Source organism: Pyrus communis, chromosome 2 (genome assembly GCF_041283825.1).
Source record: "Pyrus communis isolate YQ-2024b chromosome 2, ASM4128382v1, whole genome shotgun sequence".
Lineage (NCBI taxonomy): Eukaryota > Viridiplantae > Streptophyta > Magnoliopsida > Rosales > Rosaceae > Pyrus > Pyrus communis.
In genome coordinates, this window is record NC_142566.1 from 1,468,522 (window position 1) to 1,488,933 (window position 20,412).

At 36.1% G+C, this 20,412-nt stretch overlaps 1 protein-coding gene and 1 pseudogene across 2 annotated transcripts; both read left to right on the forward strand.

The window, feature by feature from the left end:
• The first annotated feature begins 470 nt into the window (after positions 1–470).
• LOC137747533 (serine carboxypeptidase-like 40) lies at positions 471–5,325 on the forward strand. Its single transcript, XM_068487663.2, has 7 exons — positions 471–1,034; positions 2,533–2,640; positions 2,738–3,012; positions 4,101–4,361; positions 4,456–4,667; positions 4,782–4,887; positions 5,018–5,325. The coding sequence occupies exons 1-7, from the start codon at positions 647–649 to the stop codon at positions 5,174–5,176; spliced, it is 1,509 nt and encodes a 502-aa protein (XP_068343764.1). The 5' UTR covers positions 471–646; the 3' UTR covers positions 5,177–5,325.
• Positions 5,326–19,099: 13,774 nt separating this feature from the next.
• LOC137748594 (N-terminal acetyltransferase A complex catalytic subunit NAA10 pseudogene) lies at positions 19,100–20,041 on the forward strand (annotated as a pseudogene). Its single transcript, XR_015953645.1, has one exon. The product of XR_015953645.1 is annotated as an N-terminal acetyltransferase A complex catalytic subunit NAA10 pseudogene (transcript).
• The last annotated feature ends 371 nt before the right edge of the window (positions 20,042–20,412 follow it).

The following is a 20,412-nucleotide window of genomic DNA, read 5'->3' on the forward strand; positions in this document are numbered from 1 at the left end:
ATCTTGACGAAGGGGGATTTTCCTTAGAGCCCGGCCCTGCACTAGCTAAGGTTGTCATACTTTCTCTTTGTTGGAATTTTTCATTTATTTAATTAATTGCATGTGTTATTAAATGATGAGTAATGCTATTCATACCATGTTTTTGTATCATATTTTTATATCACCTTAGGTGACATCTGATGTAGATAGCCACATCATTTGAAAAATTTGCAAAACCCAAGGAGAGGAATAAGAAAGACTCCTTGTATACCACAATCATCATTTAATTAATTAGTTTTTCTTAATTATTAGTTTATTAAATAATGAATTAAATTTAAAAATCTGATTAATTCAAATGATGTAGCTGTCCACATCAAATGCTACCTAAGATGGTATGAAAATGTGGTACAAAAACATGGTAAGAATATCATTACTCTTAAATGACCCCAAGCACTTCCCAAACACTACTCACATGGCGTAACATGATTGGTGACTAACACATTTGGTCCCACTTTCGTCTATAAAAATGCGAGCTCTCCTACCCTTTCATGGGAATTTCAGTGAAACCTAAACATTTAAAACAATCATTCACTCTTTGGATCCAAAACCCACAAGCCTTTTTATTCTTTCTTTCTCTCTAAAAAGACAGCGAAAATATACTAATACCATGAATACAATCAAAATGAAAACAATTAGGCCTTGTTTGGCACTTTTCTCTCTTCTCATTCTTTCTTGCTTTGTAGCTCAAATCCATGGAAGCAAGCAATCAGAAGCTCTTTCACGGCTCTACAAGTCCAAATTGAAGAACGCCGCCCCCATCGACAAGAGCCCTTTCGTGGCGATTCTTCACGCAAACACAACAAAAACTCATACTCAAGAGGGATTGAAGGAGAAGGATAGGATCGATAAGTTGCCTGGACAACCCAACGTGAAGTTCTCTCAGTATGGCGGGTACGTTACGGTGGATAAAAAAGCCGGTCGTGCATTATTTTACTACTTAGTTGAAGCTGAGAAAGCTAAGGATTCTTCACCTCTTCTTCTATGGCTCAATGGAGGTAAGTTACTATCCTACTTGCAAATTGTAATGTCAAAGTCACCAGCTCAACTGATGGTGTTATAATTTGTCATTTGCTGCAAGTAGTAGGCGTGGTTGCGTGGTTGATTGTGATCTCTTTGTCAAAGTATACATTTTTTTACTTTATTGTAATTATTGGTAATTGATAGGAGTGAAAATATATGAAACGGTTCTACCAATATCCCAACAAAGTAGCACGTTTGAGTTTGGCTAAAATGGCTAGATCAATATGCTCATTTTTCTGAAGTCAAATTTTAATCTATTTTCTTATAATTTAAACAAATTTATGTAATATATCGCTTTTATAAAAATATAAAAACCGTATTGTGTATGGTACTAGCTACTCCAAGCTATCTTATCTTTCTGTGTTTTTCCACTCTATGAGTCTTTGTAGTTTACGACTCCTTTGGATGATGGTGGTTCCTAGTTTTCTTTGGCTGGATATGATTATTAAAAGAATAATATTTTATAGCCAATATTATACCCGTCAATTATATATTGATGATGCCCTAAACAATAATTTTCATCACCCAAAAGGTTAATTGTTAATCAGTTGCTTGTCCTGTAAATTTGCATTAATTGTCTTTAGGTTGACAACCACATATTGTATTGTGATAGTCTCACCAAAAACACATGGCTCACTGTTAATCGTTGATGTGTGTGAAATTTAATATAAAAATCACGTATGTCAACTAATGACAGTGATTCATGTACTTAATATTGTATCGGCCGTCCTTGATATTATTTTGACCATAATTTATTATCAACGATCAATTATGATCACCTTTTTATTTTCATTACAATTTATTTGTTCGAAACATTTCAACTTTCATTCACATTCCCCAGATGGCTAATCCTGCCACCCCTCTTTAATTTTCGGAAGGGGGCTGGGATTTAAATCCCAGACTTCACTCTTGTGGAGGATATCTCGGCGCTCATTCTGTTGATGAAGCTAATATGTCTCAGTTGGAAAATATACATAATTTAAATATGACGTTGAAAAAGTTTGTGATTGATAAGTTGATAACATGCAGCTCAATTATTTATCAGATAAATACAAATAGTTTTATTGTCCACATGCCAAATAATCATTTATTTACACAATTGGGTTAACCTATCCTTTCGACCATTAGTTTTTAATGATTTGGTATAAGACTGTTATGACTCACTCTTGCAATACACCAGTGTATGGAATGTCCTAGTATTTGAACTATTATATTGAGATTGTCACAGTTGAGTCATGCAAATTTAGCAGTTCAATGCACCGACTCATCTCATAGATCTGTGTAATATTGTAGAAGTTTCTTAGAAAACCATTGTAATTTAGTCTACAAACTTCCACTTGAATTCTGTGTTAATTGGATCCAGTGACATAAGTAATAGTTACTTTGATGACCTTTTTTAAAATTTATTGCCCACCAAATGGTACAAATTAAGTGATAATGTAATAAGGTTGCCATTGCTTAATATTTTCACAGGACCTGGTTGTTCTTCTCTTGCCTATGGAGCAATGCTCGAGCTTGGACCGTTCCGAATCCACAGCGATGGAAAAACACTTTACAGAAACAGATTTTCATGGAATCATGGTATTATAAATATGAAATAATTAACAGATATTAGCCTATCATTTTCAAAGTTTACAGAAATTACCTAATCTTTTTAATATGTTTTACTTTCCTTCAGCTGCCAATGTGTTGTTCCTTGAGTCTCCTGCTGGGGTGGGTTTTTCTTACTCAAATAGAACATCTGATTACGATGCAAGCGGGGATAGAAACACAGCTGCAGATAATTATGTATTTTTGGTGAATTGGTTGGAGAGGTTTCCTGAATACAAGGGCAGGAAGTTTTATATTTCTGGGGAAAGCTATGCAGGGCATTATGTACCTCAACTTGCACATACCATTCTCAACCATAATAAGAGGGCAAACAAGACCATTATCAACCTCAAGGGCATTATAGTATGTGCCTCTCTCTCTCTCTCTCTCTCTCTCTCTCTCTCTCTCTCTCTCTCTAAAATTGGGAAGTACAAATATATGGCAAATAGTAATTTTGCTTTACAAATAAGCAACATTGGGGGATGGGGCATCAATGCGGAACTGTGATTGAATCTCTTAATCAACTGATTGAGTTGCTTACAAATCACTGGAAAATAATTAAGTTTTAGATTAATTGGCAAGCACAATCTATAGCAAACAATTAGAACCTAGACTCCATGTGGTTCTATGTTCTTGGATTCTTGGTAGTTAGTGAAAGTTGTTAAAAGGCCATAGGAAAATGCTTGTATTGGAGTGATTGGTAGGTCCTAGCAAGTGTTGGCCAACTGGTGGTGCAAAATGGTAGGCTATTTGTCATCATATAATCCCTTTTATTATTGGTTTTCCATAATTCTTGGTCTGGTCATCATTTTTGTTTTTGATGGCTAGTGTGACACATGTTGTGGGCCCGTTGCCTAATTTTGGTGGGTGGGTGGAAAATCAGTTATTATATGATGCGAAAGTATTTTTGCACTCCTTTTTCACTACAAGTTCATGGTTATTTTATATATTTGTATTGAACAAATTAAAAAAGAATTAAGGATAAATAAATTTAATAGATGCATGCAACATGAGAAGGGGGTTGCGAAAATTATTTTCTTTTTTTTATATATGTGGAGCAATATGTTGGCTTCTCACTGTAATAGATGCGATTCATTATTGTATATACCATTCACATCAAGTTAATTTACTACCAATCTATTATTGTTATGATACCACACTTTTTATGTGAGACAATTAACTGTCACATAACGTTATTGATTCATTTATGTTATAGCACATGTATTAATTAGTGCTATATTCTAGGTCCATCAAATATATATTTACCTATTACAATATGTATATAGTAGCACCATTTGACGGTGTGATGGTCAATATCCAAAAACTTTGTCACCATGACATGTTAAAAGCACTGATGACAATGAAGCAGAACGTTTCACTAAAATTTTAGCAACATTGCAAATACCCTATCTCACTTATTTACTCAAAGCTTTCTTTGTTACATCTTGCAGATTGGGAATGCAGTTATCAATGATGAAACTGATTCAAAAGGAACGTACGACTACCTTGCGACCCATGCTATGATTTCAGATAAAACTGCAAACAATATAAACAAGTACTGTAACTTTGCAGCTAATGTCACCACTCAACCTAAGGAGTGCAATGATGCCACTGATGCTGCTGATAAAGATACCTACTACGTTGATATTTTTAACATCTATGCCCCTTTATGCTTGTCTACGAACCTCACTGCAAAACCCAAAAGGACTTCAGTAAGTTAAAACAAAACCCTAAATTTTACTGCATGTAGATATACGCAACACCTGCTAATTACCAAACGTAATCTTGCGGTAACATGTCGTGCAGATTTTCGAATTTGATCCGTGTAGTGAGTACTATGCATATGGTTATTTGAATCGGCCTGATGTTCAACAAGCTCTCCATGCCAATGTCACCAAACTGTCACACGACTGGGAACCATGTAGTGATATAATCACAAACTGGGGCGATAGCGCATCAACCGTACTACCTCTTTTACATGAGTTCCTGGATAATGGACTTCGAGTGTGGATTTTCAGGTGAAGTTTCGGCGTTTTCTTCTTCAATATATACTTGAGAAAAAGAAGGCCTTGCAGTTTTAGTGTTGGGGGGGGGTACAAACGATCTTATTTTTATGAAAATATTGAGTGCAGTGGCGACATTGATGGGAGGGTACCAGTGACTTCAACAAAGTATTCTATTGACAAGATGAATCTTGCAGTAAAGACTGAGTGGCATGCTTGGTTCCTTAGTGGAGAGGTAATTTCCGACGACATTTGGATTTTATTTTATTTTTTTCTACTCTTTCTTTGTTTCAGTAATTGAATTTTCAGAAGTCCTTCAAAGTCTTAATATTTATTTTGGATGTTCTATTTGTGTTGTTGAACAGGTTGGTGGGTACACACAAGTGTACGAGGGAGGCCTAACTTTTGCTACAGTGAGAGAGGCAGGGCATCAAGTTCCAAGTTATCAGCCTGCAAGAGGACTTTCTCTCATCAAGCACTTCCTTGATGGCACACCTCTTCCTGATACTACAGGATATTACTAACTAGCTAATTTCTTCAAATCTTTCTACCTATTCGACTGTCACTACCTTGTTATTAATATTTTTGGTCCACACAAGGTTAATTGATTTGTCAATCTCCTATTTGTAATTTATGGTTATTGAAATTAATAAAAGTTCACTGCAATTTTTTATCTCCTCTCGCTACACTAATGCCTCACATAGAAATATGACTTCTTAGATTAATTATTAAACAATACTACATATGATATATATAGGAGTACACCAAATCCCTATGACACCAAAAATTCTACAATAATTACAACTCCTCCCAGTCCCCACCACCAACCCTCACCACCATTGTTACCACAACCACCCTCTGCCACCATCATTGCCAACACCAATCACTCTCCACCACCACCACCACCACCACTCCAACTACTGTTACCCCCTCCTTACTCAGCTATTGTCACCACTCACATCCAACTACCACTATCATTGTCACCTACTATGATTTAGTGGTATTTCTCTTTACTTATAAGTGAGAGGTCTTATATTCAATTTATAATCATATTCCTTAATGTAAATATATTGCTGAAGATAGTTTAACCATAGACGGGAGATAAGTAGTTTCCTCTAAGGGAGAGATACATTGTCCTTGACTAAAATACATTACCAAGAACGTAGGCAATTAGCCAAATTAAATATCAGTCACATATTTATTATGTAGAAGAATGTAAAAACCAAATCATTTCAGCATCCAAATATCAAAATATGCATATTTTTGCCAATTTCCCCAAAAACATTCTCAAATCCTTTAAAATTCCAGAATTAAAAAAGCAAAAATCCCTTTGAATGTTTATATTTTTGTATAACGTTACTAAAATCAATTTACCGACGGATTACCAGCAAAGATGGATATCTCTCTCCCTGGCGACAAGAAGAGGTCGGGCAGAAGCTCAAGAACAAAAGCTCCGACTACACCACTCTCTCCAACACGAAATCCTTTGCACCATCTTCCCTTTCCTCGACTTCTTCAACCTCTCAAGTTCTGCCTTGTGCAAAATCTGGTACTCACTTTTTTCTTCGCCTTCTTACGGAATTTTGTAGGTAAACTTGAACTGGGGTTTTGTTGTTTTTAATGTAGGAGCACGATAATCAACAAGTCTAAGTTGCTCTAGGTATTTTACTGCAAGCATGGCAGATGGATCTTGCAGGTTCTAGCAATGGGTCTGGTGACTGTCAATGAGAAATCTTGGGAGGTTTTCCCGGAACTTTTGCCCTCAAGATAATTCCATCAGGAAGTACGAGCGTCATTGTCAATACATGCTACATAAATAAATAAGCATGTTTCATTGGAAAAACTTTGTCATGGTTGAATATTATCATATCAGAAACTGACATGTAGTCATAAGTTCATAACCAAAGACCATACCTCACGCAAATTGCACATCCCCCAGCTGCGCGAGCTGCTCCATGATATTCGGCCATTGGGTGCAGGCTTTACCATTCACAACAAATCCAAAATAAAAATCATCTGACGCCCTTTTAACGGCCGTCCCTTCACGCTGTCAACATTTGGGAAATGTTCTGATGGTAAGCTACTTTTAAGTCATTGATCCAAAGAATAAACTAGCTATCCTCCATAACCTACACACGCTACATGCTCCATGTCAGTGTCAAAGTCACAAGGTAATCCAAAAAAAATGGGGTAAGGTTCCCTCAATCTCTCTGCATGGATTGGGATATTAGTTAGAGTCCCACTCGAGTGTAAATCATCCTGGGAAAGCAGGAACAGAAACAGATCCTGGGAAAGCCGTAAACCCAACCAAAAAAAAAAAAAACCTACAGGAAGAGCAAGTCTCTATGCTTTTGCTGCCCAGTGAACCTAAGCTACGATTCAGCTGGTGGTTCGGGTACAACAGCAGAAAGATCAGCCCACAGAAGGCCACAGTATGGAACAAAAGCTGAGGTAAGATGAGCTGCAAGACGGTGACAACATTACTACAGAGTACAGACTACAAAGCTGAATTAAAGACCAGGTTGTGTTACCGTGTAACACCACCACCAAGTATATCATACTAAACACCCAAAATTTAACTTATAACAATCTAAACTTTCAATTACTTTCATGCAATGATCAAAACCCTAGATCAATAAGAAAATATCCTTAACCAAACTCAGAAACATAGACAACTACACCCTTATATGTTACTGATTTTAAGATTTTATAACTTCCTCATTGATTATGTTGGAAAATTTAAATTATTATTACTGAAAATATGACTTTAGCCGGTGGAACTTAATTTTCTCTACATAAAATCCGAAGTAAATTTTTTGCTCAAATAAAACTCATTGACTAGACTCCACATAAGCAAATTCATTAATTATGTTTGACTTTATCCATTTAAAAATTTTCGGATGCCTAAAACACTCTTGTTGAATGTTTAATGTACACAATTAATTCTATGCAAATTGAAAGGGAGAATTAATGATTTTACAAAAATAATATTTTGCATATAAATGTAGGGATTTGTTGGTTAGTTTGGCTCTCGAATTCTAATTTACCATTACAATGTGTCCATATTATATATAGGTAAATTATTGTACTTCAAAATATATAAAAGAAATTGTTGTCAAAGTAAAAATATATAAATTAAAGGAGATAAAAAAATTAATTTTAGGACAAAGAAAAAGAAAAGAACCAACTATAGGTAAATTATTTACATATACAGTCTAGATATCTGATTCACATAAAAAATGTAGGTAAATCACGTGTGCATAATTTACCTACTATTATTGAAATTTACCTACTTGCATAATTTACCTACTATTATATTAATTTACCTACTTGCTTAATTTAGGGAAAATGCCAACAAAACATGAGAATATTATTTGCATATATCACAAGTAAATTGCCAAAAGAAATATGATAATATTTTGTTTATATAATGTAGGTAAATTACAGACAATAGGGCGATATTATTTATATAGGTAAAGTAGAGACGCTTAACTATTATATATAAGGAGAATAATTACACCGAATAATAATGTAGTCATTATTTAAAGTAATGCACTAGATTCTTGTAGAAATTAAAAATAAATAAATAGAAAAAACGTCAGGATGATTAATTAGATTTTAAGGCCCTTGATTGAAGCTAATTTTCAAGTGTGGGTTGTGGCAAAAATTGTAAATAATTTGTATTAGTAGGTTACTTATATTCTTATGTGGCAATTTATTTGACTTTTGGGTTTTTGTTGGATGTTTAATTATATGTGGGTTTATGTTTAAAAATCATGATTTTTCAAGACCAATGTCTAATGAACCCTTATTATTATAATATTAAATTTATTAATTGAATGGAAATTAGAAGTGGAGCATTTTGGTAGAAAGGTGTCTATTCAAAAAGAGTTGCAACTTTTGACCCTTTATGAGTAGTCATATGTTTTCCAAAAAGGTATCCCAAATTTTATAAATAGGGAAGCTCCTATAATCATTTTATAACTTTTAATCATACATATAGTGCACTAAATATTAGAGTGTCACATTGAGTCCATATGAGAGAGTTTTCAACACATCGTGGTTGATGGAGCCTTGTGATTTGAAGTGCTACTATTACAAGAACGTGGTCATAGTATCTTGGGAGACAAGTGCTGACCAACCATGAGCACCATAGAGAGGCGTAAACTTGTCTTAAGAACAAAGTGTCTAACAATTGCCTCGACCATATTTCCAGGTTTTTCTAACCGTTATATTATGTTCATCTAACATTGGTTACTAATATACATGCATTACTTTGATATATAATTGCATGAATTATTTCTTAATTTTCTATGTGATTTTATATAGCAATTTAGACCGTACGTATTTTTTCAACATATTACAAATAACAAAAGATCTTCCAAATCCATCCATTCTCAGGCACTCTCACGTTCTCTCTCTCTCTCCCCTTCAATTTTAAAAACAAAAATAAAACATTCCACATACAATTTGTGTGCGGGCATATACTAGTTTAATTTAAGAGGATGAGGAGGCTAGGAGCAGCAAGCAAGCAAGTAGATTTCGCACTTTCTTTTCTTTCTTGTCGAACCAACCTTTTTTTTCTTATCTAAACTACGTATTAAAATAATTCACTTCGTCAACAAAAAGTTAATAAAATTACAATTATAACCTTTAATGCATAACCGAAAAGAAAAAAAATGAGAAAAGGAAAAGAATAGCTGCATTAAAGTAATTTTAAACAAATAATTTTTTTCTTTTTTTTCGTAAACCTCACAGCAATGTCACTCTCTCTCTCCATAACTGCCAAAAGAAATTTTCTACAAAACTCCTACTAAAAATAAAAAAAATAATAAATAAATTATATTTCCCACGCATAGAGTGTGTGACTTGCTAGTTTTCATCGGCGGTGGATGAAAAGAGAGCACAATGGTACAACCAAACTTAGTTAGTTCTCCTTCTTTTCTTTTCTTTTTTTTTTTTTTTTTTTTTTTGAAGGAAAACTAACGAAAATAATTTGAAAACTTTCAGTTTTAATGGCAAAATAAAAGGTGAATAGTACCATGATTGATTTTTTAGTGTAAAATGTGATTTTTCGTTAAAATAAACAATACTGTTAACTTTTCGTTAAAACTTCTTCTTTTTTTTTTTTTTTTTTTTTTTTTTTATCAATAAACCTAGTCAGTTCAGGCTCAGCTCAGTTGTGTGTATTTTATGAAAGAAGCTCGGTTGTGTTGTTCAATTATCTTTTGGTCGGACTCTCTCTCCCCTCTCTCTCATGTTATCTTTTGGGGGACTATCTCTCCCCTCTCTCTAATGTCGACGGTGCCGTACAATTCTCTCTCTCCCATCTCTCTGTGTGGTGTGCAGATCCTCTCGCCTCTCTCTCCCAAATTGCAGAATGGAAAAATAGCCCCAATCTTCTCTGCCCCAGAACCCTAGAAAATCCCTAATTCATCTGGGAAATAGAAAGGCCCAACCTTTTTCTCTTTTCTCTCTCCAGAATAACCTAGCAAAATCCCAATTCTAGAGCCAGAATCTTTTCCATCAAATCAAGTGATATTGCTTAGAATTTTGGGAGACAATTTCCCCTCCTCTCGTTGACATAGAATCCGAATCTGAAAAAAAATTTATTCGATTTTGCGAGGGAAAGAACAGTCATTTTTCCCTTCTTTTCTACGGGTGCTGCGTGCATTCCCTCCGCAACACCCAACAGCCAAAGCTGAATCGATTTTGCAGGCAAAGAATAGGCGCAGATGCAGGCAGCTATGGTTAGGGAACGACACTGTCGAAGGTTGTTCCACGGAGCAGAGAAAATAGAAAATAGGTAATATGCGCCTGTTTACAACACTTAGATATCATGGATTGGGGTTATTCCAGTTTAGGCAAGGTTCAAGGTTTAGTCAACGAGATATCGATGGACTGGGTTATGCCAGTTTAGGCAAGGTAAGGTATAAAGTTTAGTCAACGAGATATCATGGACTGGGTTATGCCAGTTTAGGGAAGGTAAGGTTTAAAGTTTTAGTCAAGGAGGGTATCTCACCAAATGAGTATTGACAATATGAAGAAGCGATATGTTAATGTCACACGCAGTTGATTTAATGTGAGGTTGAGTATTGACAATATGAAGAAGCGATTTAATGTGAGGTGAAGGGAAATCCGAAATTAAGGGCAGATGCGAGAACAACATTGATGTGATCAACTTGAATAAATTTAAGTAGTCATTTCGACAGTTAATAAGATTAACTTATTTGTTACAAGTGAAAAATGAGTTAGAATTCGATTTTGGACCTAACTTATGAAAGTGAAAGAAAAGGAATAAAAAAAAAATAGACAAGTACGTTTGACTTAATTCAAACCCTCGTCTCCCAATAGTTTAGAATAGATGGGAATATCGAAATCAAACTCAATAAAAACGCTATCATGGAATTTTATTTGTCGCTTGCGAGGAGCTCAATTGCCAGCAAGGCTCTTTCAGTAGTAGTTGAGTGTGTGCTTCTCTTTATACATCATACGATATGTTGAGACGTATAGTGGATTGAATAAGAAAAATGCGCCATCTACCAAGCAAATACAACATTTACTTGTTTTGGGTGATATTTTTTTTTTTTTGTGTTACCCCAAGTCTTGTTTTTTATTTTTTTTTTTATTTTAATTTTTTTTATTACATAAACGTAGAGAAAATAACATTACTAAATAATGCACATGAATTTTTAAATTGAATTAAATTTCGGCTGCTCATTACAAACTACACTGTAGCTTTTCACCTTGGATTTCAATCTATCTCCTTCATTCAATCAGCGCCCACATTTGCAAACCATCTTACTCAGTGGCTCTTCGGAAGACATGTGCAATCTTTGCTGGGTATGCCAAAAAACTGGTAATATCTTTCGCTCTTGATCTCTTATTTGGAATTATTTGCATGGGTGTTGTTGGTATTGAGTTACTGAAGCATGTCTTTCTGTTCATGAGCAAACAAATAATCTTTGATACGGATTTTGGGTCATTTCTCTTAAAATAATAGAAATTAAAATTAAAGTATTTAGTTAGTTTGACTTAGTTCATTAATATTAGTAGGATTTCAAATATGTCTTTTTGTTAGTGTTTGGAATATAAATATGAATGGCTTAAATTATGCTTGAAGAAATTAGAGTGTTTGTTATCAGTGTGTGACCAGAATAGCAGTGGTCTTAGAGGTGGTAAAACCAAGAATCATGACAATAAGTGTACCGGTAGTGGCTTTAGAGATTATAATCAAGGTTTCAGATATTATCCCTCCAAATCATGCTGCACCAGCTATTCTTGGATCACCACCACTGCAATGTCAAAATCATTCTCTTCCAACCATTTTTTGTCCAAGACAGGACATTACGCTGTTAATTGCTTTTATAAACATGGTCCTTAGTCTTTAGAACCATGAATCCTCCAAAAACTTTGTCAACATTGTGGGAGGTAACTGTCCACTACTGTCACAATGAACAGCAATATGGCCAAACCTCTCACAATGTTGACAAGGTTTTTGGAGGATTCATGGTTCTAAGAGACTCAAGACTTAGCAACATAATGTCCTATCTTGGGACACATTCAGCAGTCAAGAAATGGTTGTAAGGGAATGATTTTGATATTCCACCATTGGTGAAGCAAAAATAGCAGGTGCATGACTTTATTTGAAAGGATTTGGAGGGATAATATCTTAAACATTGATCATAATCTCTCAAGCCACCACTGTTACACCTATTGCCGCAATTCTTGGTTTACAACCTGTAAGACCACCAGTACTATTACATAACAAACACTCTAATCTCTTCACACATGGAATAATCTAAGCCATTCATATTTATATTCCCAACACTAACAGAAACACGCATTTGAAATCCTACTAATATTAATGAACTAAGTCAACTAACTAAATACTTTAAGTTTAATTTCTATTATTTCAAGAGAAATAACCCAAAATTTGCATCAAAGATTATTTGTTTGCTCCTGGGCAGAAAACGATGCTCCACATCAACAACACCCATGCAAATACCAAATGAGTGATCGAGAGCGAAAGAGATTACTTGTTTCTTGGCATGCCCAGCAAAGATTGCACATGTCTTCCGAAGAGCCATTGAGTAAGATGGATTGCAGATGTGGGTGCTGATTGGATGAAGGAAATAGATTGAAATCCAAGGATGAAAAGCTACAGTGTAGTTTGTAATGAGCAACCAAAATTGAATTCAATTTAAAAATTCATGTTCATTATTTAGTAATGCTATTTTCTCTACGTTTATGTAATAAAAAAAAGATTTGGGGGTAACACACAAAAAATATCATCCAAAACAAGTAAATGTTGTATTCGCTTGGTAGATGGCGCATTTTTCTTATTCAGTCCACTGTGTCTCGTAATATTGCATGGTGTATAAATAGAAACACATACTAAACCACTAGTGAAAGAGCCTTGTTGGCAATTGAGCTCCTCGCAAGCGACAAATAAAATTCCACGATAATGTTTTCATTGAGTTCAATCTTGATATTCCCATCTATTCTAAACAATTGTGAGACGAGGGTTTGAATTAGGATGTACAACATTATTCTAACCACCTCAATTACGTACTTGTCTATTTTTTTTTTTGCCCCCTTTTCTTCTTTCATTTTCATAATCTAGGTCTAAATTCGGATTCTAACTCATTATTCACTTGTAACAAACAAGTTAATCTTATTGATTGTCGAAGTGACTACTTAAATTTGTTCAAGTTGATCAGATCAGTATTTTTCTCGCATCTGCACTCAATTTCGGATATCCCTTCACCTCACATTAAATCAATTGTGTGTGACATTGACATATCGCTTCTTCTTATTGTCAATAATCATTTGGTGAAATACCCACGTTGATTAAACTTTGAACCTTACCTTGCCTAAACTGGCAGAACCCAGTCCATGATATCAAGTGTTGTAAACAGACGCATATACCCTCATCATTTTCTCGAAAATTACAACATTCCACTAGCATTTCCTCGCTCGCTCGCTCTCCCTCCTCTGTCTCTCCCTGTCTCTTTCTGAACCTTTGGGAGAATCGCATCGGAAAAGTTGCAGTGCTTGCCGATTCGGAGAGTTGCATCGGCGAAATTGCAGTGACTGCTTTTCAGGGCCTCCGGCGAGGTATTATTTTCGTGAAATCTTCCTTTGTGGTTGCATTTGTGAGTGCTGTGTTGTTTCCGGTGCTTTTTGAGATTGAAATATGACAAGCATTTAGGGATTTTTCCTGTGAGAGAAGGCATTTAGTGAAGAAATCGGTTATCTCGTTAACTGAGTAGGCTCATAGCTTGATGAGGAAAGGGATGTGTGTTAGTTCTTATCTTATGCCTAGGCCTACTCCTCTCTGCGGGGATGTTATCATTTTTCTAACCTTGCTTTGTATTAGGGTTGGACAGTGTCGAAAGAAGATGGGTTACTTCTTTTTGTATATTACATATTTGAGTTCCATAAATGTTAATTATCCAAAAGCACAAATATTCCCGAGAGTCCTGAATCTCTTGATGTACTTCCGAACCGAGGGGGGAGCTTGAATACTGTCCTTGATTCATATGTTCCTAGATCGTGATTCCTCCCTATAGTTTGGCCATGGTGATATTTCAACTCTATACTGTAATGTGACGACTTATTGCGGCAACAAGTTAGTACCACTACCATACATCTTATTATTAGACGGTGTGCTACGACTTGTGAACCAAAACACAGGTGAAGTAATTTCAAGATGCGTCTTGAATGGATGTTTATCATCAGGTTCACGAAACACGATTGGGGCTACCCAAAGAATGAGAGGATCAAGGCTTTCGGAAGATACCCCGTTGAGAGCATTCTTAGCACCAGACGACCTCCCAATACGATAAGTACATCAGAATTTGGAAATTCGACTAACACGGCTACTCTCTTTTTTTTGGCTAGGATATGCATGATATTCATGATAATGTTCATGTACAGAGTTTATTTTTGGTTCTTGTACAAACTACAACAAATTCTTGCTAATGTTTAGTTAAATTGGTTGTCAGAAAAATCGACATAAGTCTAGACAAGTTGGATGCTTTGTGAAAGCAACTCAAAAAATCACTTCCTCACTAAGTCCTTTTACAGCAAAAGAACAATTGATATCGGAACGAATCACTCACAATTCATCTAAAAAAGAAATAGAAAGCCACAACCTCCCTTCTTTCCCCAAAAGAACCCTAGAAAAACTCAATTCCGAAGCCCAATCTTTTCCATCGAATCGAATGAGATTGCTTAGAGTTTTGATACGACTTTAATCTATTGGGCTTGTATTAGGACTAATTAGACAACCTATTATTGTTGGCTATCCATAAGGTCCATTATATATGTAATACCATAAGGTTCATCTACATCTCAAACTCTAGTTATCCTTGGATGTATTTAAACCCCTTTTATGATGTAGAGAGGTTATGAATGAAAATATGAATTTCCTTTGATTTCTTTTCAACTTTCTACATTTACTTTCTTACATTTTCCCTTTTATCATGTCTGGTCCTGTCAGAGCTTTGGGGAGACAATTTCCCCTCCTCTCATCGGATGGAATCCGGATCTCTCTTCATTTTGATTCTGATTTTGCGGGGCAAGAACAATATCAAGAGGTTCGCTTCTCTCCCTTTTCCCTTCTTTTCTACAAGGACGGCTTAAGTAGCAGAGAACCGACTGGGTGCGTGCATTCCGTCCCCAACATCCAACACACCTATAGCTAAGGATCATGTGTTCAACCGCTTTAACGAAGTACCTTTAGCCCTAGTTTAGTACTGAGGTGATTCTGAAAAAAATGGCTATAAAAAAAAAAACTGGGAGCTTTTTTATGTTTGATAAACATTCAGCTTCAGCTTTTTTTTCACAGTTTTGGGTAAAAAAAAGCCAAAAACACAAAGCTGCAAAACCCAGCTTTGAAAAACAGTTTTTTTTTCACATCTGTTTTACATAAAATTTATCAAACACTATAATACTGCTTTTTTTTTCAAAAGCACTTTTTCAAAAAAGTTTACCAAACACTCTGCTGCTTTATTTCACAGCTGCTTATTCTCACATCACAGCAAAAACAATTTTTTTTCAAAACACAGCAATACCAAACCAGCCCTTACTAGTTTCGAAATCAATGATGGAATGGCTAAGCTGGGCAAGTGCTTAGGGCTTTTTATTTTTATTTTTTGTGGCTTCAATTCTTTGATTTTGTTAACGTTGATTTCTTTTGGGGAGCTTAGATCTTTCCATCTCCGTTTTCAATCTATTTTCTATAGATTCTGGTTATATGCAGATTGCAGTTTTAAAAGTTGTCGTCTTTCGTTTTAATTTCTTAATTTTTCATGTATAAATTTGGTTTTTTTCATGTATAAATTTGTTGCTTTTCCATGCAGGCTTCTCCAATCACGATGCTGTTAGAAGTCGTCTCATAATAGTAGAAGAGCTCAAATGTGCAGGCTTCTCCATCAACCTAAGTTATCGATTCAGGTGTTAGTTCGGGCACAATGGCAAAGTTCCACAACATGGAACAAACTGAGGTATTCTAAAAGAGTCAATTAGAGTGTAAATGAAGCTTACATAATCTCTCAAATAGGGTCAAATAGCTTTAAAGGTACATAAACCTCTCAAATAGAGTGAATTGTTACAAGAAGATCTCAAGATTCACATCTTGTTCGTACTGCATACGTCTCGATATTTAAGAGTGGCGGATGATAAGGGAAATTGAGATATTTTCTCCACCAAAGTCCTTGTGGAGCATTCTCATTTCCTACAAGCTTCTTAGAATTTTGAAGTAGACTTCCATTCCCCACTTAGGTCCCCAGCTATTTCTTGCTTGCCAAAACCTAGGCCCATTGCTCCCGTTGCTATCATGTGGCATAATGAAATGTATGTGGATGTGTTAGTAGATGTGAATCTTGAGATTTTCTTCTAACTTTTAACTCTAGTTGAGAGCTTTATGTACCTTTAACTCTAATTGACTCTTTTAGATTACTTCAATTTTTGTTCCATGTTGTGGCCTTTTGTGGACTGTTCTTTCTACTGTTGTGCAGGATCCACCAGCTGAATCAATAACTTAGGTTCATGGGGAGCAAAAGTATAGAGTTTTGCTCTTGCTGTAAGCTTTTTTTCTTTTTTTTGTTGGGTTTACTACTTTCCCAGGAGCATTTGCTGTTCTTACTTTGAAAGAATGAATGATCCTATGTACAACAAACTAAAAAATGCAGAAGCTCAACAATAAATATTACCATTCGAATGACATGGTCTTATACGTCCGTATGTGTGTTTGTGTGTCTGTGTTCTTAGCTAAAGCAGCCACACTAGTGCACCAACTTGGATGATTACATTAGAGTGAGACTAACTAATATCCTAATCCATGCAGAGAGATTGAGGGAACGTTACCCAAAAAATTTTGGATTACCTTGTGAGTTTGACACAGGCATGCAGAGTGTTTAGTTTATGGAGGATAGCTAGTTTATTCTTTGGATCAATCATATAAAATGTAGCTAATCATCAGAATATATCTATTCAAGATGCGTCTTGAACGGATATTTATCATCAAGTTCTCGAAACGCTACCCAAATAATGAGAGGAGCAAAGCTTTCGGAAGATACCCCATTGAGGGCATTCTTAGTACCAGAGACCTCCCATTACTGTGTTTGACTGTTGGGGATGAGGAAGGTTGTCACCACGCACTACGATAAGTATATCAGAATCTGGAAATTCGACTAAGACGGCCACTCTATTTTTTGCTAGGATATGCATGATAGTCATGATAATGTTCATGTACAGAGTTTATTTATGGTTCTTGTACGAACTACAACAAATTCTTGATGTCGAAATACAAACCTTTTTTACCATCCATTCCTCGAGAAAAATAGTCGGTCGAGTTTATTGACGATTCCAAAACTGAACTGGGACGAGAAACAATCAAAACTACAAATTGCAGATGACGAATTGAAAATGAATGTCAGATTTAAGAATTTGATCTTGGAGAGTTGGTATTCATATATCTATGTTTTTGAGTATTTCGCCGATTTCCCTATTGAGGCTTTTTTTTTTTTTTTTGGTCAAAAGTACTTCCTATTACAAAAAAAACTTTACCTAACAAGGCCCAAAGCTAACATATTAACATCCAAAAAACGGGCCACAACAGAGCAACACATCACAGAAACTAAGATACAATTCGGCTCAAAACGCAAAACATGAACACCGAACCTAGAAACTTCTACTGTCTCCTTCGCCGCCAGACGTTGTCCCAAGCCGTCTAATTCCTCTTTCACAGTCAAGCAATACCTCATCAAATGCCACATCAAACTCCAATTTGCTACCTGAGCACAGCCATACAGTAAGGATAGCCAGTAACCAAACAATTGAAGCCAACTAACGAGAAGAAGTCCGTGGAGATCCACGAACAACACTGCCGATAAAGGCAGATAACAAGGAGAAAGTGGTGGTGTTGGACACACTCAAGCCAGTGAAGCCATTGGAACTCTACACACAATCTCAGTAGGTTGTATGGTTGAAGATCGGAATATGGATGAACACATAGGATAGATACTGTCTGGGAAAGAGAAACCGAACATATCAGTATAACAACCAAACCTAAAAAACAGTAGAAGTAAGGAAAACATATAAGAAGGAAAGAGAGGGGAGGACAGCGACCGACCTTGGCCAAAGTTAGGGTCGACGCCACTGGTTTTACTGAAATTTGAAGGCCTCACACGAAGAGGTGAAAAAATTATCAAAAAGAGAGAACGACTCTAACTAGAGAGAGAAATCTACCATCCCCTATTGAGCCTTTAAACCACTGCGAATTTCACTAGAACTTTAGCCAATTTCTCACATGAACTATTATAAGCAATCGCATTTGTTCTAATTTTCTATCCAAAAAAATCACATGCCGATTACAATATTATTTGTTGTTATTTTCTCTTTCTTTAATGTGACAGTTTTAATGCAAAGTTAGATCAATTACACCACTATTGCCATCATTATTATCAAACACGAATTTATCGGGTTTTTTTCTTCCACATTCTGAATACTGGTACTAGACTTATTTTTTAGGTTCTCAATCTAAATAATTATTCTCGGATTAAGCAATCAACCGGGTTATCAAACCATAAAAAATGAAAAAAAAAAAATTGTTTTGTTGCTTTTGTTTTAAAAATAGTTATTTAAAAATCATTCTGTAAAACATTACTAGATGGTTTGCCACTTAGTAATACGGTTTAGTGATATTGATTTCTTCTGCACTTAAGTGAGATGTCTTAAGTTCGATTCTCGCCAAATACAAATTTAAACCATATTATTACTAACTCAGTGTAAAATTAAGTTCAATTGTTTTTCTTAGTATAAATAATTTCGTTTATGCAAAAAAATAAACATTACCGGACTCCCTTAAGATCCTCCAAAATCCTAATAGGACTGCAATTTTTATATTTTTAAATTTGTTTGAAAAGTAAGGATGACTCGGTCCAACCCGATCCCATGAAATGTCCCAGAACACCCCGACATTTCTTTTGATCTCATCGCTCTCTGTTTCTCTTCTTCCCCAAAATCAAAATTCCCACACCAAAACATCGATCCTATAAACTCCAGAAGCTCCCAAAATGGTGTGCATACGCAAGGCAACCATCAATGACCTCCTGGCGATGCAAGCCTGCAACCTCTTCTGCCTCCCTGAGAGCTACCAGATGAAGTACTACCTCCTCCACATCCTCTCATGGCCGCAGCTCCTCTACGTCGCCGAAGACTACAACGGCCGCATCGTCGGCTACGTCCTCACCAAGATGGAGGAGGAGAGCGACGAGTGCCACGGCCACATCACCTCCCTCGCCGTCCTCCGCACCCACCGCAAACTCGGCCTCGCCACCAAGCTCATGAGCGCCGCCCAGAACGCCATGGAACAGGTGTTCGCAGCGGAGTACGTGTCGCTTCACGTGAGGAAGAGCAATCGGGCGGCATGCAATTTGTACACAGGGACTTTGGGGTATAAGATTCATGATGTGGAGGCGAAGTACTATGCCGATGGGGAAGATGCGTATGATATGAGGAAGGAGCTCAAGGGGAAGAAGGTGCATGGACATAGTCATGGGCACGGGCATGGGCATCACCACCATCATCACCATCATGAAGGTGGGTGTTGCTCAGGGGAGGCGGCGAAACCAGAGAAGGCGGAGGCGAGGAAGGTCGAGAGAGGGAATGCTAAGGCGGAGTCTAAAGCGGTATGAGAGTGAGAGGTAAATTGGGTTATTTGGGGGGAAAGTGTATTTTCCGTTGTTTTACTTTATATATGGTTTTGATGCTTAGCGTTTGTATTGCAATTTGACAAATGCATATGAGGATTCGGAATAAGTTGTTGATGTTTAATACTTACTCTGCATTGAGTGATTTATGTTGTAATTTCATGTTTATTTTCTGTTCGTTGTGTCTACTCTCAGGTGGTTTTGTTTATGTCACCCAATATATTTTTGAGTCGTATGCAAATAGTTTTTCTTGTAATTTGATGGAGGGTTGAATCATAATAGTCGTTATGCATTGATAAACGATTTATGTTCTTTCTTTGAGTTTGTTCCATTTGATGATGCGTACCACATGCTCTTAACATCTAGTACTGAATTCTATTCGAGGCCGAAGTTGGGTATAATATTGGAATAGAATAGGAAAAATAGCTTAGATTACTATTTTCTTGCTGGGCAAGTGAACAAACCCACACTCCCACAATGCACTAAACCCGCATCTCGCCCTTTAGCCTTTGCCCTTAAGGGGGAACAGGTGCTGTTGT